Source organism: Procambarus clarkii, chromosome 85 (genome assembly GCF_040958095.1).
Source record: "Procambarus clarkii isolate CNS0578487 chromosome 85, FALCON_Pclarkii_2.0, whole genome shotgun sequence".
Lineage (NCBI taxonomy): Eukaryota > Metazoa > Arthropoda > Malacostraca > Decapoda > Cambaridae > Procambarus > Procambarus clarkii.
Window position 1 is genome coordinate 19983693 of NC_091234.1, and position 27292 is coordinate 20010984.

The following is a 27292-nucleotide window of genomic DNA, read 5'->3' on the forward strand; positions in this document are numbered from 1 at the left end:
TAATTTCATACTTTTATTTTAAATCTTTACACTAAAAATGTATTCCATGTATCAAAATAAAAAGACTAGTTCAATAAATATCTTGCCATTTGAAATGGCAGAGAGGTTTTTAACAATGTCCCGACTATCTTATGTACTCGACACCTGGTACTCGTTACTCTTTATCATCACGGCACCATCTGTAAGCTGTACTATACAGCTGCTTAAAGACATACTGTACATGTTCCTTTGTGAGAGGCAATAACTTGTACTGACATAATTTATGGACAACTTCAGTTGTATCCTGTATATTTTAAGACCACATCTGAAAGTTATAAGCTCAAGAGAATTTGAACTCTAAAGCTATCTACTTTATTAGTTTTGTATAATCAACAAGATTAGTATATTTTAAAATGGATTATAAACACCTTTGTTTACATTGGCTGTCTTGACTCGGAAGCTGGACCTGTGTATTATACAAGCTCCAATGTACCACAGCTTGCAGCAGGGCTTCTATAGATCAAGGCACGGTGAATACTGGAGCTAAAATACTTACTTAAAAATGGGCTCATTTCTTTAAGGCCTTAAACATCATTTAAAGCTAACGGCACAAATCCCTACCCAGAAGAGGGAAGGTCTGCAGATTCGATTGAGTACAGACAAAACTGGGTCTAGTGGAGCCACTGTGGGATAGAGCCATACTTCCTGGTCCTACACTACTCAGTTTCGTTGGAACAAATGTACATCTCTAGCTTGAAATACTGCTGGTGTTGTATACCTAAATTCTCATCTGAAAGAAAAACAAGCAAAATTAGTTTTGCAATCATATGCATTAAAATATATACAAAAATTTTAAGTTAAATTGACTGCAGTGCATTAGATTTTGCATTGTCGAACACTATAATGTGTTGCATTGGTACACAAACCAAAATATTTGTTACACAAGCATGAAAATCCAGGAGCACCAGTATTTGGACTGATGAGGGTTATATCTTGAGGTTATCTTGAAATGCTTTCAGGGCTTTAGTGTCCCCGCGGCCTGGTCCTCAACCAGGCCTCCACCCCCAGGAAGCAGCCCGTGACAGCTGACTAACACCCAGGTACCTATTTTACTGCTAGGTAACAGAGGCATAGGGCGAAAGAAACTCTGCCCATTGTTTCTCGCCGGCGCCCGGGATCGAACCCGGGACCACAGGATCACAAGTCCAGCGTGCTGTCCGCTCGGCCGACCGGCTCCCCGAGCGGTGCCCCGTATGTTGGGATGGAGTTAAAGGTGGTGGCCCCCTCTGGCATCCAAAAGTCAAAGTGGACTGATCATGGTTGTCGGGGAGGAAGCAGGGGAATCTTTACACTAATCATAATCGGCCCCACTGAATTGCAAAGATAACTTTTGATAGTTGCATCTTATTCACCTCTGTTGTTGTGTTTGGAGGTGTCAAAAATTTTGTTCAGGAGTGTTACCTGCCCATGCCAATTCTATACTTCCTGGAAGTTGGTCATGGTAGTGAAATCTGTCTTAGGTGTTCTCTTGCCTTCCGTGTGGCAATTCCTGACATGTGAATTCATTTGCTCCATTAATTGAGGTGACCATTCTGCATTTATTTATATATACTGTACAAGATTTCTTACTTTCTTGTAAAAGTATTCTCCATCTTGTGCTTACTATAAGATGAAGCAGTCTATTTACAACCTTTAGCATGAAAATAACATCTCCTTTTCAGACATGAGAGACAAACCAAGATGTCTATGCCTCTTCCAGAACATAACTTAAACACTTTCAGCTTGTCCACAACCTCTGACCTACTTTCCTTATGTTCCCAATACAAATTTTTTTTCCCTGTACTGTATATCATTTTGTATTGAACTGCCCAAAATGCTATGCGTGCTAGTGGCTTCACAAGAATGAAAACATCAATGCTATGTACTCTCATAAACTCAATGTACCTTCTTGTATACAGTATATATAAATAAATATTTGTGCACACAATATCGGCTTCCTTACAAAGATTTATTCACGTTCCAAACTGGTGTACTCTGTCCCTGTGCCACTTAATGAATACAGTCACAACCTGCCACCATGAAGAGCTGTTCTGCCATTTTGCACTGTTCACAATCTGTTGCAATTTTTTTGTTAGAATTTGGGATATTGGATCTGTACCTGAGGCTTGGCTTGAAGCTATTATTCTATCTATAAATCCAGGATGCAGGGCACCTCGTTAGGCCAATGTAACAAAACATATCCCTTCAAAGAGAAGGGATAAGACAAAACTGCAACTGCCAACCCAAGGCCACACAGGCCCGACAAGGCCCAGGAACATCAACGAAGGAACGCAGAGCCAACCTACGAACGACTAGGGCATGGGGACAGACAGCAGGCTGGCAGAACCGAACCACCCCGCAGACGACCTGAGAGAACCGCCCCCTGGAACAGGGAAGAAGGGAACCCGGAACAACCCAAAGTGTGACCCCTGGTCACGGTAGCCGTGGCACGCCAAACACGGCGAAGTGCCGCAACTGAACACAACACATGATGCACCCCTGGCCAGCCACTCTGCGCCAGAAAAGAAGGAGACGGCTGCAAGTGAACAAACCTATCAAGAGAACCAAAAGAGCTGAAACCCAGGCACCGGAAGAGGGCATGAAGCACCCCAACCCGACCCCCAGAGGCCAACGCCAACAAGAAATGAGCCTCAGAAAACAATCCAGAACTGAAGAGGCAACAACAAACCAAGGAGAAAAGAAGAGAGCAACGCAATCCAAGAACCAGGACGGCTCAAGCAGCGCAAGAGCAGGCTGGAGGTAGGTGAACCACGCCAGAGACAGCTCGCTAAGCAGTGCAGAGGAAACTCCAAAACTGAAGCAATCCGGAATGGCTCCGCCAGCGCCACACGAGACAAGGCGACAGTATGTGGCAAAATGACGACCCTGAACCTCCACGAGAGAAGACAAGACCACACCAACAAAATGCAGCAAACCTACGAAGGGACAAAGAAAAAGAAAGGACCGCCAAAAAAAACCCTACACCACCACCAAAATGAAGCATGCAGGTGGGACACCATCAACGAAGCTACCTGACCACCAACAGATGGTGAGAGATTCGAGGCAGAATCGAACCAGCCCCGCCATGGACCGATCAAGCATAGGAAGAGGCGAAGCCACTGGAAAATCTCGGGTGCGATCACCAAGCAAGTAGGGCCGGAAACCCAAGCTGGCAAGGAATGAGATGGAACATCTGCCGTACAGAAAACTTCCCAATGCTAGCGAGTTCGCCAGGAGATCGGAGACACTGGTTCCGATGTGAGACTCGTGAGAAGTGACACCGCGAGATCTTTAAAATGCCAACAGGTAGGGTAAGCCAGGAAACCAGAAACACAAACCTGGCAAGTCAGGAAAGAACCAAACACAGGGGCAGTGCAAAAACAGGGAACTGAACATGAACAAAGTCCAACCTAGCAGTAGGAGAGCCAAGAGGCACATACTAAAACACACAACAATGTGTAAGAGAATGAGAAAAAAATGGAAAAAAGCAAGAAAGACCAGAAAAACGGCCCCAGCACCAGCAGCTAGGGACAAGAGTGTAGAAGGAAGATGAGGAACGAGGAAGAGGAGTCACCCTGAGACAAGGGGACAGAGCAACCCTCGAACTCGCACAAAGCGAGGGGGTGACTCAGGGGTCACATCCATTGGACTCACGTGTCCCCATGGGGATTTCCAGGGTCCTGAGACTGAACTCACGCTCAGGAAAGTCCAGGCAGGGTACTGCTAACCGGCACCCAAGTCTACCAAACAACTTTCTAAGAACTGAACCCCCCAGGACGTGTACACTCACGGGGACCTAGCAGGGGGAACCACCGGAAGAAAGAAGAGTACTCAGTACACAGGGGGCAATAACCAAGGCAGACCCTCCCACCAGGCCGGCAAACAAAAAGAAAAAGAAAACCCCGCAAGAGGACAGCGTACCCAGGCGGAACAGAGCCGGCCACTATGATTGGTGAAAACAAGCTACACAGTACCCTGCGCCTCTACCAGTGCAAACTGCCCCCTACCCTAAGGCAAACAAGGGCAAGGGAGACAGAACACCCTAGCACACAAAGGGCGGCTGAAAACCAAGCAGTAAATGGCCTAGCCGAGGCAGAACCCAAGGAACCTGTGGAAGGTGGCCCTAAGTCCCAAGGGCAGTACTTACTGGGCACCTAGGGAAGGAAACCCAAGGCACATGCAGCCGGAGTACTGAAGAATCACTCCTGGCTCACACACCACCTAGAAGACAGGCACCACACACAAGGCACAGTGCTGAAACAACCACTGGAGCCAGAACACATGACTGTTGCCTATAGCATCAGCCTCAGAACTGGGGTCTGGGGCTCCCCCTTCCCCCTCCCGCGGAGGGGGGAGCTGCGCAGATGGCGGCACGGCGACGTGTGACGTAATATTCATTTCCTCATTTCTGTTTGGGGAGTTCTATTCACTTATTCGGCTTTTTGTAGCAATTTTCACCAGAATAGTGGTATGTTACGGGACGCCTACCTTTCTGGATGCCTAACCCTGTCGATGGCAGACATAGAATGCTTCCAACCACACGGGAGTTTCTATAGGCCATTGCTCTTCGTGTCTCTGTGAGGGGGGGGCCAGGTTCTGGCTCATGGTCCCCAGTAGGCCTACAGAACTCCATACACATGACTGATGCCAAAGTCTGACATTTCAGCCTGGATAGCTTCGGGGAGCTGACTGGGCTCCCCCAAGAAAAACAGCGTTGAATGTAATGAAATGCCATTTTCTAGGTGAGTCCTGGAGGCTCCCTGGAGCTATCCAGGCTGATATGCATATAGTAGACCGTGGCATCAGTCAATTTCATTAGAGTTCTTAGCCTACTGGGGACCACAACCTGGCCCCCTCAGAGAGGTACGAGGAGCAATGGCCTATATAAACTCCCTGTGTGGTTGGAAGCATTCTGTGTCTGCCATCTACTGGGTTAAGCACCCAGAAAGGTAGGCGTCCCAAAACAGACTCCCCCTGGTGAAAACTACTACAGATAACCGAACGATCAAGCAGAACTCCATAATCTGAAAGGCCTGTGGAGTGCTGAAGAAACAAGCAAACAATCATGATGGCACAACCGCCGCCGTGCCGCTGTCTGCACAGCTCCCCCTCCCCCCAAATCCTCAGCAGCCTAAAGGGAAAGAACCTGCATGTGAAGCTGCAAAACACCAACATCTCGAGAAAGCACAGTGGAAGTCTCCTGCCAATCAAGCGTGCAGGTCCAACAAAACCCATGCCACGCCCTCAACGAAAAGAAAGGACAGTCTGCCAACCAGGAAGACTCTGGTACCTCGTAGCGCACCCAATAAGGGAAAGTCGAACCCAACTCAAAAGAAGCCGGAGCTATCACCGAGGCGTAATCCGGGTCTCGCAGGAGGTAAGTCGTGATAGCCTCCCGAACCTCTTTTGGCGGGATTCGAGAAGCCGAATACCACTGGAAGGAAAGAATCGAAGAATCCAGGAAACCCGGAGAGGAGCTGAACCCAAATCATACTTTTACAGGGAAGGGGGGTACGAAAGTCCTTCCCCCTGCAACAACAAAACTCGTGTTGAGGGTACCAACACCCAAGCGTGGTCAAATGGGATCCAAGTCCCCCAAGTTAACTCCTCCCCAGCCCTGAGATTCTCTATGTCAAGACCCAGGGCTGAGCCATTCTCCACATCCTCTGCCCCTACAGAAAAGACAGAGTCCAGGGGAAATACTGAGAAGAAGGGGGTCCGCTGGTAAGACCCGAAAAGCCTCGGTATGAGGAGCAGGCTCGAATGCCTCCGTCACCAATCCTTAAGGACAGCCCGCGAAGCTGCCCAAGTCTCAAAACCATATAAACCCTGCCTCAACTCCAAATCCCTCAGACGTTTGGGAGCAGAGGTGACCCCCCCCTCCCCGGGGAAAGCAAGCCAAACAACACCAACCAGGGAAGGACTCAGGAGCGCGGACAAAACCAAAGTTGAAGCGACTACCTGTAATGCCCCAAAGTCTGGGTCCCTATAATCCAAACGGGGCAGCTTCGAGGCAACCACGTGAGCAACAAACGTAGCGCGCTGTAGCAACCAATACCTAGCATGTAACGTCAAAGCCACCTGTACCCGAACAGCAATATCAGAAGGCCGGGTAATCTGAAGCACGAGCAGGGAGCAAGACTCTCAAGACTCCGGGTCAAAGATGTCATCGATCCAGTAGGCAGCAAGATTGAGGCAAACTGCTGAGTGTCACCCTGAGACAAGGGGACATCAAACTCGCACTTGGCAAGTTGGAACACAGAGGACGCATCCATAGGTCCAATGAGCCCCAATGGGGTTTTCCAGGGCTCTTAGGCTGACTGCTAAGGAAAGCCCAGGTAAGGTATTGCTAACCAGTTAGACCTAAACTACCAAGAGAACTGCTAAAACTAAACCCCTATGAAATGTACAAGAATGGGGAGCCTAGCATAGGACTACCAATATAACAGAGGGTGGATATAACCAATGGGGCAGACCCCTCACCAGGCAAAACAAACAAAAAAAGAAAAAGAAAACACTACAAAAGCATAATGTCCCTAGGAGGAATAGAACTGGCTGCTGTGATTAATGGGAAACAAGCTGTATAATACCTTGCGCCCCTACTAGCAAGGATACCACTTCCTACCCAAGGCCCAACAGTGGCAACGAAAACCCCAGCTTGCCCAAAGGGCGGGCAGTTGCTAAGCAGAAAAAGACCCCCAACAGAAGCGGTTCCCAAACGCTGGAAGATAACCCCAAGACGCAAGGGCAGTACTTTCGGGGCACTTAAGGAAGGTGGCCCTAAGTGCATGCAGCCCCAGTACTGATGTGAGTACTGGGGCCAAAAAAAATGCCTCCTGACTCCTGGTCTGCACACCACAGTAATACACCACAATGCACAGAACTGCAAGAGCCAGAGGCCAGAGAGTCAACAACCGCCACAATCCACATCAGCCAAGGAACTGAAAGCTGGAGCGGCCGTCGTGGGTTTCCAGGTCTTTCCCCCTCCTGGGGTACGGGGCTGTGCAGCTGAGCGGCGCGACGGCAGTACTGATGTTTGTTTGTTTGTTTGCTTGTTTTAGCTTGGAAGTTCTGCCTCTCTGTTCGGTTTTAGGTCGCAATTTTTACCATGTGGGATTTGTTTTGTTACTCCTACCATTCTGGGCATTAGACCCCGGTCGATGGCAGACACAGAATGCTTTCAAACACACAGGGGGTTTCTATCGGCCATTGCTCCTCGTGCCTCTCCAAGGGGCCAGGATTCTGGTTCGTGGTTCCAGTAAGCAAGAACTCCAAACGACTGATGCCATGGTCTAATACATACTTACATGAAGAGAGACTAAGGAAATTAAACCTCACATCGCTGGAAGACAGGAGGGTTGGGGGCTTCAAGATCACCACACACAAGATTCTCAAAAGGAATTGATAGGGTAGACAGACAGTTTATTTAACACGAGGGGCACACACACACTAGGAGACACAGGTGGAAACTGAGTGCCCAAATGAGCCATAAAGGCATTAGAAAGAATTTGTTTAATGTCAAAGTAGTTAATAGAGTAAATGGAATGCATTAGGAAGTGATGTGGTGGAGGCTGACTCCATACACAGTTTTAAGTGTAGATATGATAGAGTCCAATAAGCTTAGGGACCTGTACACCTGTTGATTGACGGTTGAGAGGCAAGATCAAAAGAGCCGAAACTCAGCCCCCGTGAGCATAAGTAGGCGAGTACATAGCCCGGTAAGCCCCGGAGGAGATGGAGGGGCTCTCCACAGAAAAGGGATGAACAAAAAATAATCACTTGAACAGGATTGCCCAACTTACTACAAGTATGGCATTGGTGTGAACATTTGACATCTCCAATGATAACTGAGGTTGGGAGGGTGAGGTTGTACAAAAATAATCTACTATACAGAGTGGACTTGTACGCTTACCACAAGAGAAGCCAGGTAAGCATGTCCCCCTAAGCAAAGGAGTGCCATTGGAACTTCAAGATAGCTTTATGTCATCATGGTAATCTCAAAATATTTGGTCCATGTTGGAAAACTAAATATACTAAACACATCCAGGAACATTGGAGCGCCAAATACAGCAATCGAGCCTAGAGTGGTTATGTCGAGGAATATACAGTGCTGTTGTGAAATTCAGTAAGGATGGTCAACATCTAAAAGTTTACAAGGTGTTACTTCTGGCTTTTTAGTATGACAAGAAGTACCAATGCTATCATAACAAACATAGCTGTGCTTATAAAACTCTGCATCACAGTTCTGAATATTGTCATACATACAGTATACTTAGTGACAATTACTGCAAGGTATTATTGTATACACACCTTAAGGTGATCTTCCTGCTACTAGTTTTTGTTCTGATGAATGTGCTGAATGTACTAGATACTTTGTGAAAAATTCTTATGCTGTGTCATCTTTACTGCAAGTGTTACTGTAATGATGTTTTCTGTCTGTCCTGTTAAAAGAATGAGCTATCATTCAATGTATCAAGGGAGCCGGTCGGCCGAGCGGACAGCATGCTGGACTTGTGGTCCTGTGGTCCCGGGTTCGATCCCGGGCGCCGGCGAGAAACAATGGGCAGAGTTTCTTTCACCCTATGCCTCTGTTACCTAGCAGTAAAATAGGTACCTGGATGTTAGTCAGCTGTCACGGGCTGCTTCCTGGGGGTGGAGGCCTGGTCGAGGACCGGGCCATGGGGACACTAAAGCCCCGAAATCATCTCGGGATAACCTCAAGATAACCATTCTCGATCTATTTTGGTTGTGTTCTCTCACTCCTCTGTAGTCATTGATTGATCAACCCGTCCTCTTACAAATTACGTTGCTTTTCGCTCGTATGTGCTACGGCCAAATATCAACGTACAGTACAGTAATTTGAAATGGAAATTAATTTTCCAATTAAATTTTGGATTTTTTTGTTTTTCAAAACAGCAAGTTAAGGGTCCTCTGATAGGTTAGGAGGGCAGGAAGTTCTCCTAAGGTTTCAAAACGTTATGAAAACCGTTAATCTAATCTTTGTTTATTGTGTCAATATTTCTTACAATGTACCTGTAATTTTTTTTAGTCAATTTTACTGTAAATTATCTCCTTAAAATTATCTGTTAGATTAAGGACTTGCCCAAAACGCTATGCGTGCTAGTGGCCTTACGAGAATGTAAAATCAACGTCAGTACTATGTACTCTCCTAACCCCCAATGTACCTTCTTGTATATAAATAAATAAATAAATTCACAGTTTCTCTCTCCTAACCTAACAGCCTAAGCCAAAGGACCCAAAATAGAAAACGGGACAGTACGTCACTTTTGTGAGCCGATTTCATTCTGAATTACTGTATGTTGATTTTTAGCCTGAATGCGAATACAAGTGAAACATGACATAATTTGTAAGTGGACAGGTTGGATTGATAAGCACAGAGCTTAATGAAGGTGCCTAACGGTAAAACATAATCCTATGGGCAGAAAAAGCAAAATGTTAACCGGTGACCCCTAGTCGGAGCCGAAGTCAGGCATCCGCACAGTGTCAAAGCAGAACCAGGAAACCCATTGTATGGTGCTGTTGTTGTTGTTGTTGTGGTAATCCCGTGTGATAGTTAGGATGTCAGTTACTGCAGATGTCAATATACTCTGAGATGCCTACCATGCTGCCTGCATATTCTGGGATTTTATACAATGACTTTCAGCAAGCTCTGATGCTTCCAACCATGTATCTTGCAACCTCAAGCTGGCATGCATAGTAGCCTATGTAATATTACAATCAACTCACCCTTCTGTTAGCTTGAATCTTGTTGTATCTCCACCGTCTCCATACCTTCATCATCTCCAACCATTGGGAACAAACTCGGAGATAGTGATTCTGCTTGTTGAAGCTGTAAGAGAAACAAAATATGGAAAAAAGGAAAAGAAGGAAATAACTTAATATCCTGTACTAAACAAATCTTTTTATCTATGTCAACAACACTAGTACTATCTAAGCTTGGTAATCCAATAACGCTGTCAGCTGAGAACAGATATGAACAAAGTACAGTATGTAATGTATATTTCTGCAATACCTAACTCAGTAATCAGTAGCACTTCCGTGCAGTCAAGACATTAAATTCATGTCGAGATCAATCACCAAGTTTATGCTTATTAGACTTTTGTTTTGTGCAGAGCAGTGAATACATATTCACATACTTTTTGGACACTTGTATAGTGTTTTCACTTCCATTACATTGCCGAATCATTTACATCAGCGATCTTTAATTCTCTGAGCTAAATAAAATTAATGATTGTTTTCTAAAGCTATGCTTAATGACATTTTGATAAGTAATTTACCTTCAGTTGCAATGAAAATTCATAATGTAGTTGCCATGAAGTGTACACGAGACACACAGTTTTGAGTTAGTCATGTTTTAGCGGCAATGTTCATGTCCACTAGTTTAGCATTGTTGATTTGAAGTGACTGTGACATCTGTGACTCAGCAGGTCATAGATGCCTACAGACACCAGACACATGTTGTATGAGTGGTAGACGGTTGGAACAAGTTAGGTGAGGTGGTGGTGGAGGCCAAGTTCGTCAGTAGTTTCAAAGCATTATATGACAAAGAGTGCTGGGAAGACGGGACACCACGAGCGTAGCTCTCATCCTGTAACTACACTTAGGTAATTACATTGTTATGCTCAAACCTGATTGGGTCTCACCTTGGGTGCTGCAAGAATGTGCAACTGAGCTGAGCACTCCACTCCAATTAATATTCCAAACATCCTTGTGCACAGGAATTTTAGCAGATATATGGAAAATGGCAAACATAGTACCAACCTATACAAATTGTAGTCGAGAGGAACCTCAAAATTATAAACCCGTATCATTAACTTAACACTTTGCCTGGCCATTAACTCATATTGTGACAGCATATGAATATACTCAGTCTGGGTGAGGATGCACACCGCGTCCAAAATTAAAATATTCATTAAAAATCAATTTTTTCTGATCATTATGGGACTTGTTTTAAAATGTCCGCCAACGTCTTCCCATTTTCTGTGATGCCATAATGTGTAATGCCATGGCTATCCATAATGCCTTTGTGTTACACAAGTACTACACAAATGATACAAAAACTCTCAATGCTCCAGTTCCACGAAGTAATAATTTGGTCACTGTTGAACTTTGAGTATAAGATTTGGCCTGTCCAAAATGACAACATCATACATGCTAGTGATGTACATGACGACGAGAGCAGATCTACTGATGATAATACTGCAGCCTCCAGACTATCAGGTATGAGGCGGCCACTCTTCCCTTCTTCACCTCGAAATGAAGAATCATTATCTGACCCAGAAGACGAGGTTCAGATTACTCCTTGTGGTGCTGCTGGTAGAAGACCTCATATTGTGGATAAACCGGAATGACTGAATAGAAACTTGAACCATTCCCTAATTTGCATCGAGAAAGGTCTGAAGTGTTGTGTCTGCAACAAGTCTGGTAAAAGGAAGGACACCAGGTATAAGTGGTGTGGTGTGGCACTGTGTGCTGCACCATGCTCTGGCTTGTACCATCGCAAGAGGAAATACAGTACTGGGTGGATAAGCAGATGGATACCCACCATCCACTCCACCTATAACGCATGGGTTGAGAAACTTCAGGAAATCAAATAGGAGAGTAGAGCACAGATTATTCATGTCTCCTACACTGGGCAAAATGTGCCTTGGACAGCAAGACAACTCCCAGTATTCAGACAAGCAGATTTCACATAACAGAACGAGGTCTTATTACAAGTCTACACTATCACTAAGGCTTAAGGACTCACTGAATAAACCTAACAACCAGCATCAGTAATATCAATCCCTTCATTCATCTTTATCAACAACAAATGAAACAAGTCTAATGATAAATTCCTTGCTGGAGAATTCATTAATTATAAAACTGCATATCGCAAGCGGCTTGATCTCCGGTATTGACGTGTGCTCACATCAATGTTTGGGAGAACGTGGCAGTCTGGATAATGCTTCAGCACTTCTTTGTTTCTCTGGCCTCTTCTCTCCAGCTACACTCAGATTGTGCACTTGCTGTGCTTTAATTAGGGGAATAGGTCAAGGATGGACCAAAATATTCACCATAATGAACCACTAACCTGGTATGGAGAGTTCAAACAACAAGAGTGGCCGCCACACAACATCCAGCAGACACCACCTCACTCCCTCCCTCCCTCGGCAATATTCCTCCTCCCACCATACTGTTTCTGCTATGACTACACTATATACACATGTTATAAGTATCTACATGTTTTGTTCACCATAACTGTACAACTAAGCTGGTATGGTGTCCAAACAACACAGTGGGTACAAAAAGTTGCATGACAAGTGACACAGCAGCCAGCAGACGATACCACCTACCTCACCAAAATGGCTCCTCCCAATATACTCCTTTTGCTGTTATTACACTATATACACACACACACATTATATAGAAGTAGCTACATTTGTGTTCACCATAGCGAACCACAAAGCTGGTATGATGAGTCCAGACAATAACATATGTTGCCACACAGTCAGCTGATGCTCCCTCCCTCACCATACCCTTTGTGCTGTTATTACACCATATACACACTTTATATATAAGTATCTACATGTATTATTCACCCTAACTGTACAACTAAGCTGGCATGGTGTCCTAACCGCATAGTGGCCACCCTACACAGAACGACACACCAACCAGCAGACGACACCACCTACCTCACCAAAATAGCTCCCCCCAACATACTCCTTTTGCCGTTATTACACTATATACACACGTTATATATAAGTATCTACATTTGTGTTCACCATAGCGGTATGGTGAGTCCAGACAATAACAAGTTGCCACATAGAGTCAGCAGGAGACGCTAACTCCCTCCACCACCAAGGTTACTCCTCCTACCATACTATGCACATCGCTAATTATCACCGCAATCCTGCTATTATCAGAATCATGGTAATTTTTATCACAGACAGGGGTCTTCTGTAATACTATAATTGCTAAATAATAACAGTTACATATATATATTTTGCCATTTTTTAGGCGATGCTGTGGTCACAAGCTAAACAGCAGTGCTGTTAGCTCATGCTACATCCACCAGCCTTGGTTGCTCACTCAGTACTGAGACTCTCACACCCGGAAATGTTACCCACGATTTTGTTTAAAAATGGCACCTGTTTACTAGAGCCCTAAGGAAGCTGATGTGAACCCCGTGTAGCCGTGGGATATTTAAATTGTGTGCAGCACTCTAATTGTATATATACGATGTGCACCATTCAGCAACATTTACTCAAATTATATATATATATATATATATATATAAATATATATATATATATATATATATATATATTATATATATATATATATATATATATATATATATTATTTATATATATACATATTATATATATATATGTCGTACCTAATAGCCAGAACGCACTTCTCAGCCTACTATGCAAGGCCCGATTTGCCTAATAAGCCAAGTTTTCATGAATTAATGTTTTTTAGACTACCTAACCTACCCAACCTAACCTAACCTACCTTTTTCGGCAACCTAACCCAACCTAACCTATGAAGATAGGTTAGGTTAGGTTAGGTAGGGTTGGTTAGGTTCGGTCATATATCTACGTTAATTTTAACTACAATAAAAAAAAATTGACCTCATACATAATGAAATGGGTAGCTTTATCATTTCATAAGAAAAAAATTAGAAAAAATATATTAATTCAGGAAAACTTGGCTTATTAGGCAAATCGGGCCTTGAATAGTAGGCCAAAAAGTGAGTTCTGGCTACTAGGTACGACATATATATATATATATATATATATATATATATATATATATATATATATCTGAAAACTCACACCCCAGAAGTGACTCGAACCCATACTCCCAGAAGCATCGCAACTGGTATGTACAAGACGCCTTAATCCACTTGACCATCACGACCGGACAAAATGAGGTGATAGCCGAGGCTATATGAACCACCCCACCGCCGGCACTCGGATAGTTATCTTGGGCATAGCATTTTACCAAATCACCTCATTCTTTGGGGCACACGTGAGGAACACAAATGCGAACAAGCCTGAATGGTCCCCAGGACATATGCAACTGAAAACTCACACCCCAGAAGTGACTCGAACCCATACTCCCAGAAGCATCGCAACTGGTATGTACAAGACGCCTTAATCCACTTGACCATCACGACCGGACAAAATGAGGTGATAGCCGAGGCTATATGAACCACCCCACCGCCGGCACTCGGATAGTTATCTTGGGCATAGCATTTTACCAAATCACCTCATTCTTTGGGGCACACGTGAGGAACACAAATGCGAACAAGCCTGAATGGTCCCCAGGACATATGCAACTGAAAACTCACACCCCAGAAGTGACTCGAACCCATACTCCCAGAAGCATCGCAACTGGTATGTACAAGACGCCTTAACGTGTGCCGTGTGCCCCACGTGTGCCCCAAAGAATGAGGTAAAATGCTATGCCCAAGATAACTATCCGAGTGCCGGCGGTGGGGTGGTTCATATAGCCTCGGCTATCACCTCATTTTGTCCGGTCGTGATGGTCAAGTGGATTAAGGCGTCTTGTACATACCAGTTGCGATGCTTCTGGGAGTATGGGTTCGAGTCACTTCTGGGGTGTGAGTTTTCAGTTGCATATGTCCTGGGGACCATTCAGGCTTGTTCGCATTTGTGTTCCTCACGTGTGCCCCAAAGAATGAGGTGATTTGGTAAAATGCTATGCCCAAGATAACTATCCGAGTGCCGGCGGTGGGGTGGTTCATATAGCCTCGGCTATCACCTCATTTTGTCCGGTCGTGATGGTCAAGTGGATTAAGGCGTCTTGTACATACCAGTTGCGATGCTTCTGGGAGTATGGGTTCGAGTCACTTCTGGGGTGTGAGTTTTCAGTTGCATATGTCCTGGGGACCATTCAGGCTTGTTCGCATTTGTGTTCCTCACGTGTGCCCCAAAGAATGAGGTGATTTGGTAAAATGCTATGCCCAAGATAACTATCCGAGTGCCGGCGGTGGGGTGGTTCATATAGCCTCGGCTATCACCTCATTTTGTCCGGTCGTGATGGTCAAGTGGATTAAGGCGTCTTGTACATACCAGTTGCGATGCTTCTGGGAGTATGGGTTCGAGTCACTTCTGGGGTGTGAGTTTTCAGTTGCATATGTCCTGGGGACCATTCAGGCTTGTTCGCATTTGTGTTCCTCACGTGTGCCCCAAAGAATGAGGTGATTTGGTAAAATGCTATGCCCAAGATAACTATCCGAGTGCCGGCGGTGGGGTGGTTCATATAGCCTCGGCTATCACCTCATTTTGTCCGGTCGTGATGGTCAAGTGGATTAAGGCGTCTTGTACATACCAGTTGCGATGCTTCTGGGAGTATGGGTTCGAGTCACTTCTGGGGTGTGAGTTTTCAGTTGCATATGTCCTGGGGACCATTCAGGCTTGTTCGCATTTGTGTTCCTCACGTGTGCCCCAAAGAATGAGGTGATTTGGTAAAATGCTATGCCCAAGATAACTATCCGAGTGCCGGCGGTGGGGTGGTTCATATAGCCTCGGCTATCACCTCATTTTGTCCGGTCGTGATGGTCAAGTGGATTAAGGCGTCTTGTACATACCAGTTGCGATGCTTCTGGGAGTATGGGTTCGAGTCACTTCTGGGGTGTGAGTTTTCAGTTGCATATGTCCTGGGGACCATTCAGGCTTGTTCGCATTTGTGTTCCTCACGTGTGCCCCAAAGAATGAGGTGATTTGGTAAAATGCTATGCCCAAGATAACTATCCGAGTGCCGGCGGTGGGGTGGTTCATATAGCCTCGGCTATCACCTCATTTTGTCCGGTCGTGATGGTCAAGTGGATTAAGGCGTCTTGTACATACCAGTTGCGATGCTTCTGGGAGTATGGGTTCGAGTCACTTCTGGGGTGTGAGTTTTCAGTTGCATATGTCCTGGGGACCATTCAGGCTTGTTCGCATTTGTGTTCCTCACGTGTGCCCCAAAGAATGAGGTGATTTGGTAAAATGCTATGCCCAAGATAACTATCCGAGTGCCGGCGGTGGGGTGGTTCATATAGCCTCGGCTATCACCTCATTTTGTCCGGTCGTGATGGTCAAGTGGATTAAGGCGTCTTGTACATACCAGTTGCGATGCTTCTGGGAGTATGGGTTCGAGTCACTTCTGGGGTGTGAGTTTTCAGTTGCATATGTCCTGGGGACCATTCAGGCTTGTTCGCATATATATATATATATATATATATATATATATATATATATATATATATATATATATATATATATATATATATATATATATATATATATATATATATATATATATATATACATACATACATACATACATACATACACACAATTTGAGCCATTTAAGGGTTAAAGGGAGTCACTTACTGCTATTGTTATCCAATCCATAACAACATGCAACCATTAAAAACTGGATTTTCTCCATTGTATCTGGAAATTTGTCTACCAAGATCTAGACTGAAAGGCATCCACTGTAATGGCTTCAAAGAACTACAATTTTAAATGAAAAGCTACATACCAGGATTTGGGCAGCAGCAGGAGGAACACTGTGTCTATTACACCACGAGTGCACCATTGGGATGAGGGCAGCTGGTGGCAGCTGGTCCCTTCCTCCTACCCACACACGTGACACTCCCGATGAATTTGTCCCGACAGCAGCCAACTCGTATTCTACTTCCTCTCCTACACAAACATGTAAAAAACTTTATTAATTATTTATTCTGATGTAATTCTTTATTATCTCAAAGCAAATTGAAATAAGGCTTTAATACAAATGAATAAGACAAATAAGTAGTGAGTAATATTATATTAAAAACAATTTAGATTAAACATTAATCTAAAAGAAATTATATTTATCTGCCTTTGCATAATCCATCACCATTATTAAGTCCACACTCGTACATTAATTCCACGAACTGAATACAAGCAAGCATAGAGCCTCCATTAAAATTGTATCTAGCATTCATGACAATCTTTATATAAATATATATATTTATTTACCTCATTTACCCGAGGGTCACTAACCCTAGTGGCCTCGACGTGGACAGGAAGCCAGAGGCTTGTCGAAGGTCCCCCCCCCATTTGCCTTGATGTATTTATTTACATACAAGAAGGAACAATGGATTGTGAGAGTACATACACTAGTGCTTAAGTCATATATTCTTGCAAAGGTACTATTGCAACATGCATAGTGTTTCTGGCATGTCCTTAAGCTAACAAATAAATGCAATGATTCGTACATTGTAACAGAATCTGAATTCCATACTAACATAGCATAAAGTGATAAAATAAATTATATTATTGACGTTCCATTTCTATATTGTAATATACTGGGTGAGTGGGGTAGTACAAGATACTGTGTGAGTTAGTAGTACAGTACATGTTGAAATAAGAGCAAATACAGAGAACATATACAGCACGCATAACAATGATAAAGCACCTAAACTATATGGATCGTGTCAAAGCTCAAAAAATGTATTCTCTGGAAAGGAGACAAGAGAGGCATCTAATTTATTTATTTATATACAAGAAGGTACATTGGGGGTCAAGAGAAAGAACATAGAAATAATGTTGATTTTACATTCTTGTAAAGCCACTAGCACACACAGCGTTTCGGGCAAGTCCTTAACCACCGTGCTGCACCGAGTTTATTGTGAAATTCCCCCCGTGCGCATGAAATAAAGTGTTCCCAAAAAATTATCTTTTCTTCGTAAAATGATAAATTCCCTTCCTTGAACATGTCTATGTAAAAATAAATACCAAATTCCACTTACTTTGGCTGTGGGGGACATGGACAAGGTGCGCTGTGACGTCATCAGGGCCTGGTCGCCCGTGCATGAATCACCCAGATACGGTCGCGCGGGCCATTCAAGCACCAGATGTTGCCACAAATATATTTTCAATTATTTGTTCTATGTATTTTCAATGCAGTTTTATTTGTTTTTTTTTATCGTATATGATGCATATTTGTGTCCTTTACAATATGTATACAGTAGAACGTTCATAATGTTCCATGGAACTGTGATACATGTGTCAGTAATGTGTTCAAAATAAATGTTTATTGTCGCAATATTACTTGTTAAAAATTCACTAAAACTACAATATGTACAGTTTCACACACTATTTATACAGTAACACACTGTATTACACACTCAGTACTTCGGAAGTGAGTAATAATCAACGAAATAGTCCATGGTGCACAACATGACTTCGCTCTCAGTGCACCAGGTACAGATAAATTTTCGCTTCCTGTTTCTTCATTCTGTGTGCTTGCAAATAACTCTCTCACATACACCCTTGGCTTTAGTACTTGTAGGTTGTATGTAGCCAAGCTTGTAAAGCATAAGATAGTATTGAAAAGATTATAGGAAAAGATCAATTTGTAAGGTAGTCTTGAAAAGATCACTTTGTATGGTCCCACACAGGAAGAGATTCAGCTTGCTTCAAAGAGTGTCTGTCAGTCAGGAAGAGATTCAGCCATTCTTGAAAATATCTATGGAAAACACCACAATGGAAGCCGCTAACACTGTTCATCTATGCTACTTGTATCAGATGCATCATCACTGAACGCAGAAAACGATTCATCTATATATCATCTAAATAAATTAGATATAGCATAGGATTGCAAGGGTGACGCTCAGAGCTACAACTTGATACGCTCGCTGTATCAACCTCATAGGGGCTGTATCACTTGCATCCGACCTTTGTGTTAGGTACTTATTGCACCTAGCTTCACCAATATTATGACCCTTATGTTCTTCAAACAATAAGGTTTGAATTTCACCGACAGAGAGTAATCTTTCAACACCGCGTCGGACAGGTGTTTGGGAGTCAGAGGCGCGTGAGCCACCCATGGTTGCTCACTCAGAATTAACCCAGCCAGCAGCCCTAGGGCATTCTGGGAATTTTTTCCAAGATGGCTGCCTTTCACTGGAGGTCCTAAGAGTCCATTTCATACACAACCAACCTCGAATACATTTAGAATGGGTACCAAAAAATCAAAGAGAGTTTTCTCAGTTGGCGCAGTTTCCCGCCGACCAAGAATACTCGGTTGGCGCAGTTAAGTGGTTAAACTAACAGATAATTTTAAGTAGATAATTTATATTAAAACTGAAAAAAAATGTTTACAGGTACTTTACAGCTTTACTATAAAGGTACAGATAATTTTAAGTAGAGAAATTACAGTAAAATTGTAAAAGAAAATTTACAGGTACATTGTAAGAAATTTTGACACAAAAACAAAGATTAGAAAATACACAATAATAACAATACTCTATTATGAACAAGGATTACTAGGTACATTTGGATAGAATTTCAGGGCTATACATTGGTTCACTGAAACAATTTGAGGATCATTTCAAGGAATAATGCAGTAGATATGCACTTAATATACCAGAGGGCTCCACCTGAAGTGAATTAACTTATTTCCAGCCAAAAAAGAAGCTGGCAGCAACCCTACAAGGTCCAAAAAAACAAATGCCCTGGTGGCCTGAAAACACTGCCTTCAGGCCCTGGTAATCCCTTGCAGGTCTCTGGCATGGTCTGTTATGGATTCGCCCATTGATCCTGTCCTCACTGAATGTGAATTTAAAGAGTGCCCTTTATTTATGCTACTAGATAATGATACTTCTTTTTGTCCTTGCCATGCTGCCTGTCGAGTCAGTGAAACTTATGACCTTGAGTCCTGTGAAGTTTATTTCTGCTGGGTTTCTGCATTTACAGATTCCGCTTCCTAATTGGAGACTTTTCAGGCAGCAGCTGTTTTACAAATGAGGTTTTCTCAAGTTAGGCATTTGCAGCATATTGACTGGTTGGATGCCCTAGAGTTAGCCCCTATGGTGTTTTAGGGACCTGGAATTAGAGGTGTTGGTGACTTCCAACCAGACTATATTCACTGTTCCTCTTTCTTTCCCTGCAGGTGTGGTTCACCCTGCTTCTGATATTTTTCAGATAGAATAATTCATAGAGAGGAAGAACCTCCCTCCGAGGAGGGAAGTTCATCCCCCCTCCTCGGTTCTGGCTCCTTAGCATCTGAGGACTTTGGAATCGGGTCAGGATTTAGCTTGGTCTTCTCTGGGGGGTGGTCCCATCTACGTTGGTAGGAGAGGCAGTTGAGTCCTCCGATCCCACTGGTGTTTTGAGGATATTCGCCTTTACCCCCTCTTTTCCCTACCAGATGTTGAGCAAGAACTTTGGCTCTGCCCCAAAGCCTTCATGGCAGGCTTTGAGGGTTGAGGGGAAGTCTAAGGAGCACATACCTGTGAGTCTCTTTCAGCCCTTTGTGGATTTTGGTTCCCTCTGTGGAAGGTCTTTTTTGCTGCTAAGGGGTAATTTTGATATATATACCCTCCATGTATGAGTTGGACAGCACAGTTGGTCACCCCCCCTCAGGCTCAGTTCTTGGTTCCGTTCGGTATCTTGGAATTGTCGTGTTTCCGGATGTCTCCATTTACCTAAACCTAACTGATGACAAAAAGCTCACCTGGCACCTGTTGCTTTGTGGGCTTGTAATTACCTAAGTGTAGTTACAGGATGAGAGCTACGCTCGTGGTGTCCCATCTTCCCAGCACTCTTTGTCATATAATGCTTTGAAACTACTGACGGTCTTGGCCTCCACCACCTTCTCACTTAACTTGTTCCAACCGTCTACCACTCTATTTGCGAAGGTGAATTTTCTTATATTTCTTCGGCATCTGTGTTTAGCTAGTTTAAATCTATGACCTCTTGTTCTTGAAGTGCCAGGTCTCAGGAAATCTTCCCTGTCGATTTTATCAATTCCTGTTACTATTTTGTATGTAGTGATCATATCACCTCTTTTTCTTCTGTCTTCTAGTTTTGGCATGTTTAATGCTTCTAACCTCTCCTTGTAGCTCTTACCCTTCAATTCTGGGAGCCACTTAGTAGCATGTCTTTGCACCTTTTCCAGTTTGTTGATGTGCTTCTTAAGATATGGGCACCACACAACAGCTGCATATTCTAGCTTTGGCCTAACAAAAGTCATGAACAATTTCATTAGTATATCGCCATCCATGTATTTAAATGCAATTTTGAAGTTAGAAAGCATAGCATAGGCTCCTTGCACAATATTCTTTATGTGGTCCTCAGGTGATAGTTTTCTATCTAGAACCACCCCTAGATCTCTTTCTTTATCAGAATTCTTTAAAGATTTCTCACATAATATATAGGTTGTGTGGGGTCTATGTTCTCCTATTCCACATTCCATAACATGACATTTATTAACATTAAATTCCATTTGCCAAGTGGTGCTCCATCTACTTATTTTGTCCAGGTCTTCTTGAAGGGCATGACAATCATCTAAATTTCTTATCCTTCCTATTATCTTAGCATCATCAGCAAACATGTTCATATAATTCTGTATACCAACTGGTAGATCATTTATGTACACAATAAACATCACTGGTGCAAGAACTGAACCCTGTGGTACTCCACTTGTGACATTTCTCCATTCCGATACATTGCCTCTGATTACTGCCCTCATTTTTCTATCAGTCAGAAAATTTTTCAATGATAGAAGCTTACCTGTCACCCCTCCAATATTTTCCAGTTTCCAGAACAACCTCTTATGTGGAACTCTGTCTAAAGCCTTTTTTAGGTCCAGATAGATGCAGTCAACCCAACCATCTCTTTCCTGTAATATCTCTGTGGCTCGATCATAGAAACTGAGTAAATTCGATACACAGGATCTTCCAGATCGAAAACCATACTGTCTGTCTGATATTATATCATTTCTCTCTAGGTATTCTACCCATTTAGTTTTAATTAGTTTTTCCAATACTTTCTCTTCCTCCTTCCTGGTAAATATCAAATCTAGCATGGAGGGAACGTCCCCTTCCCTCATCCTCGTAGCTTGTTTAACATGTTGATACAAGAATGTTTCCAGGATGAGGTCTACAAATTTACAGGTCCAAAAATCTTCTGTTTTAGCTTCATATGCTTCCCAGTCTATGGATTTCAAGTTGAAGTCACCGACTATCAACAGTCGTGATCTATCGTTATCCGCTCTCGCTATAATCTCTCTCATTATTGTTATAAGACCTTCACGTTTACTATCTAGCTCCTCCTTTGACCATGTGCTGCTTGGCGGTGGACTATATGCATTTATCATCATTAGTTTATCATCCTCATAGCAGATCTCTAGTGCTATTATGTCAACTTCTTGTGGATTGGCAGTCATTATTTCCTTCACCTTTAGGTGTTCTTTTACCAGCACAGCAACGCCACCGCTTTTCCTAATTTTTCTGTCCCGTCTCCAAATTGAGTAGCCCCTTGGGAATATGACCTCATTTAAAATTACATCTTCAAGTTTTGTCTCCGTGAGTGCAACAATGTCTGGTGTCTGCAGCTGTATTACATCACTTAACTCCAGTATCTTCGATCTCACTCCATCTATGTTGGTGTATGCAATCTTCAGGAACTTGTTCCCCCTCTCCTTATTCTTCACTCCCCCTCTCTCTATTGATTGTGGTTGGTGACTATGGTATCTATTGGTGGTGGTTGTGACTGCTACATCTTTTAGCAGTTTGTGTCTTGGCCTACTTTTACAACTGCTGGTTTGGGCCCCCAGCCTATTTGCTTATCAGCTGGCCAGGTTTGGGTTCCTGATGAACTGGAGGAAGTCTCAGTTGGTTCCATCCTAGGTTTGGATCTCACTGGGCCTGGTTTGGGGTTCCCAGTCGGCATCTCCCGTGGCTCTGCTCTGCTTGCAGTGGCATCATCGACCGGTGTTGAATCAGCCCCAGGTGACTTGTTGGTTGGTTGAGCAGTTGTGCAGGAGCCTGAACTTTGCGTGTGGTTTTCCTATGGTTTGGTTTAGTTTGGCTGGAACAAATCACTGATGTATACAAGAAATAGGAGAGGTTCTAATATGCTGTCTTGTGGCACTCCTGTGATTAATGGAAGAGAGGGAGAGGTTGTTATTGGTGGTTATATACTGGTGTGTGTCATTGGGATTTAACTAGAAACAGTTCACAGCCACACCAGAATTTTGATGTACTGTACTGTTTTCCATTTTTAGTGAATTTGTAATTACTGTGTGTGTGTGTTGATGTGAGAATCCCTGTAGAAATACAGACAGTATATTACCTAAAGTGAGGACATGCCAGAGCTCTACCATGTGTAGACGCAGTCCATACAGGTAACAAAGGTCCCGGGAGAAGAATAGGGTGCCCCCATCTGATTGTATTTGGCCAAGTACTGGATGAAGATCTGTTATTTTTCCCTAAAAGAAGCATTATCAATGAATATAAAGCAAAGTATAAATTTTTTGATTAACTTTAAATGGAAAATACATTAGTACTCTAGTTCAATGTGATAGAGCATTTCTTCAAGACATTGAAATATAATGCATGTACCTAGAAAAATATGTAACGTACCTTGTAAATGGATTTTGATTCTCTCTGCGAAGTAACTTCAGTAGCAATAGTAACTGTTTCATCCAATTTTCTATTCTTCTTACGTCGTCTTGTCCTCTTTTTATTAACCTGTTCCTTAGGTACTTCAACGAGACTGCTGGTGCTGCTGGTCTGTGGTCTCGCTGGACTACTGAGGCTGCTAGTGCTGCTGGTCTGTGGCCTCACTAGACTACTGAGGCTGCTGGTCTGTGGCTTCACTGGACTACTGAGGCTGCTGGTCTGTGGTCTCACTGGACTACTGAGGCTGCTGGTCTGTGGCTTCACTGGACTACTGAGGCTGCTGGTCTGTGGTCTCACTGGACTACTGAGGCTGCTGGTCTGTGGCTTCACTGGACTACTGAGGCTGCTGGTCTGTGGCCTCACTGGACTACTGAGGTTACTGAGGTTGCTGGTCTGTGGCTTCACTGGACTACTGAGGCTGCTGGTCTGTGGTCTCACTGGACTACTGAGGCTGCTGGTCTGTGGTCTCGCTGGACTACTGAAGCTGCTAGTGCTGCTAGTCTGTGGCCTCACTGGACTACTAAGGCCGCTGATCTGTGACCTCACTAGACTACTTAGGCTGCTGGTCTGTGGTCTCGCTGGACTACTGAGGTTACTGAGGCTGCTGGTCTGTGGCCTCACTGGACCAATAAAGCTGCTGGTGCTACTGGTCTGTGGCCTCACTTGATTGCTCAGGCTGTCATTACTAATGGACGATGAACAGGAACTATCACATGGCTTTTTCCCTTGCCATACTAAAACTGCTAAAAATGAAGACTTCCCACTTTTTACTGGAGGGCATTTCTTAACAAGACAGTTCAACAATGTATGTTTTGGCAAGCGTAAAAGTGCTCTCTTACTAATTGGCAGTCCATCCACATAAATATTAGAGATATTGGCTACTGCCTCTCCAGGGCCATTTGCCAGATGTTTACTATTCACCTCAAGAACTGCGGTCTGTTGCACGACGTTAACAACTTTACAACTGGCCTGAAATATCTCGGACTTGTGTGGGGTCTGAAGTATCTCGGATTTGTGTGGCAAATTTTGTGTGTGTGTTTGTGAGGGTTCGTTTTTAGATTTCCACAATAAAACTGGTTTAGATTTCCAAGTCTTGACAATGTTGTCTGCATCGACAGGTTTCTTACCTGCCCATACGACAACTGCTGCATGCTTTACACTATGTCCCCATATCTCTAGGGAAGTCTCGGCTTGATATATTATTGCACCAACATTTGGAAACTGTTTAAGTTTTTGCTTAATATTTACAGAACTAGAAACTTTCTCCTCACTTATAAAGAGGTCTTTCCTTAGTACCAGTATAAATTTGACACCGGCTTTCAAGACAGCTCCCTCTGTCCGAACTTCCACCAGCGAACATGTTACATATTCTAACTTAGGCACAGTCTGTCCAGAGCATTCAGTGTCTCTGTTTGATGACTTTGTTTGATTAGAGACAGTCTGTCCAGAGCATTCAGTGTCTCTGTTTGATGACTTTGTTTGATTAGAGACAATGTTGATATTGCTAGTCTGTGATCTCCCTTTAATAGTAGAGGGGTTAATATTAAAGTTCTGTAGTGTCTCTTGACTGGTGCATTTATCAGTAGTATTGGGCTGTTGCCTTACTGGGATAGTAAGACCACTAGTCTGTGGAGTCACCCAACTATTGAGGCTGTGTGTGTTGCTGGAGGAGCAAAGCTGTGTCTCTCTAATCTGTGAGGAGGAGCAAGAACTTGGTTTCTTTCCTTGCCATGCTATAGTTACCACAAACTCAGGTTGGCCACTCTTTAATTTGTGTGGAGATCTCTGCTGAACTAGACAGTGCCACAACTGATCTGAGGGTAAAAGTCTAAGCTGTTTTTTTGTAACTGGTAGCCCATCTTTATAGAAGTTGGAGAGATTAGCTACTGCCTCTCCAATACCATCATTCAGATTTCTGTTATGTATCACAAGTATTCCCATGTCCTGGACAATTTCAGCAATGCTACAGCTGGCCTCAAATATTTTATCTTTGGTTGAATTTTGTCCTTCCATTTTTGAAGACATGGAATCATGATTAGGATTGTGTATAGGATTTGGGGGCTTCCAATTTCTGATTATGTCATCTGAATCAGCAGGTTTTTTGCCTGCCCAAGCCAAAATGGCCACATGCTTTACAACATAACCCCAGACAAGAAAAGATTCTTTGACCTCATAAAATATTGCCCCAACAGTTTGGAATTTCTTGAGTTCAGTTTTTAAATCTTGGGTTTTATTAACTTTCTTCTTGTTTGTGAACATGTTTTCCTTGGTAACAAAAATTAATTTACCTGCTGCTCTTAAGATAGCCATATTTCTTTCAGCTTCAGCCACTGTACACGTTAAAGAATTCAACATGGGGTGTACACCAGCATTGTTAAACCTAATGGACGTTTGTAATTTGTTTTGACTGGTGAGGCTGCTAGTGCTACCGGTCTGTGGCCTCACCTGACCACCGAGGCTGCTGGTGCTACCGGTCTGTGGCCTCGTCTGACCACCGAGGCTGCTGGTGCTACCGGTCTGTGGCCTCACCTGACCACCGAGACTGCTAGTGCTACCGGTCTGTGGCCTCACCTGACCACCGAGGCTGCTGGTGCTACCGGTCTGTGGCCTCGTCTGACCACCAAGGCTGCTGGTGCTACCGGTCTGTGGCCTCACCTGACCACCGAGACTGCTAGTGCTACCGGTCTGTGGCCTCACCTGACCACCGAGGCTGCTGGTGCTACCGGTCTGTGGCCTCACCTGACCACCGAGGCTGCTGGTGCTACCGGTCTGTGGCCTCACCTGACCACCGAGGCTGCTGGTGCTACCGGTCTGTGGCCTCACCTGACCACCGAGGCTGCTGGTGCTACCGGTCGGTGGCCTCACCTGACCACCGAGACTGCTAGTGCTACCGGTCTGTGGCCTCACCTGACCACCGAGGATGCTGGTGCTACAGGTCGGTGGCCTTACCTGACCACCAAGGCTGCTGCTGTCATTTGTTTTCAGAACTGTTTCTTGAGTCGAAACAGTTCCTATCTTACACTCTCCCTCTATGTCTGTGAGATTGTTATTAATTTGATCAACTGCCACTTCACGAACTCCATTTTCTGTGTTCGTCTGTGTCTGACCACGTGAACTACTTGAACCTGATATCCTCGGTTTCGACGATGGGATAATCATCAAGACAGTCCATGTGGTGTTTTGACATTCATTCTCTTGTTTTAATATATGTGCTTTTAAATTAATATTGCCACTTAAAGATGGCATCTGACCTTTAATTTGATTGTAGAATTGGTCCTTTGAAAATGGCAGCGATAGTTTTTTCCCATTAATTCTGAATGTTATTTTACTTACGTTATTTGAGATGTTTATTGTAGAATTTTTATCACAATAGAGTGTATTCATATACTTGGCTTCAGTGTAAAAGCCATGGGATTTTCTCAGGTACGTTTTACTACGCAGTAGATTCATGGGTAACATATCTGTTGACGGCTTCTGTCCCATCCAGAGACATGTGCATACATACTTCAAACTCCCAGCCAAATCGCCTTTTAATAATTTGAACACAGTGGCATACAATGTTTTGGTATGCATATCATACTTATGCAGATGACTCATGCTTGACTTCTTCCCATCCACAAAAATTACATCATCACAAACTTCTGCAGTGACTTCATCATCATCAAATTTTACATTGATGATTCCTTTATTTATATTTAGGGAACCTAAGTTACAAAATATACCTCGTGCATCAATAAGCATATATGAATTAGAACCATCAGGTTCAGTACAGATAGTGGGCTTTGTCTCTTTCCAGAT

At 43.6% G+C, this 27292-nt stretch overlaps 1 protein-coding gene across 1 annotated transcript in view; it reads right to left on the reverse strand.

Annotated features, from left to right (window-relative positions):
• Window positions 1-27292, reverse strand: part of LOC123746695 (mucin-5AC) — a 27916-nt gene continuing 624 nt past the window's right edge. The window contains exons 1-5 of the mRNA XM_045728400.2: window positions 23456-27292; window positions 23166-23301; window positions 16582-16745; window positions 9766-9868; window positions 1-769 (exon numbers count right to left, since the gene is read on the reverse strand). The exon at window positions 23456-27292 is cut by the window's right edge and continues 624 nt beyond it. Of these exons, the coding sequence (XP_045584356.2) occupies window positions 9773-9868; window positions 16582-16745; window positions 23166-23301; window positions 23456-27292 (4233 nt within the window). The 3' untranslated portion in view covers window positions 1-769; window positions 9766-9772. The remainder of the gene's footprint in view (window positions 770-9765; window positions 9869-16581; window positions 16746-23165; window positions 23302-23455) is intronic.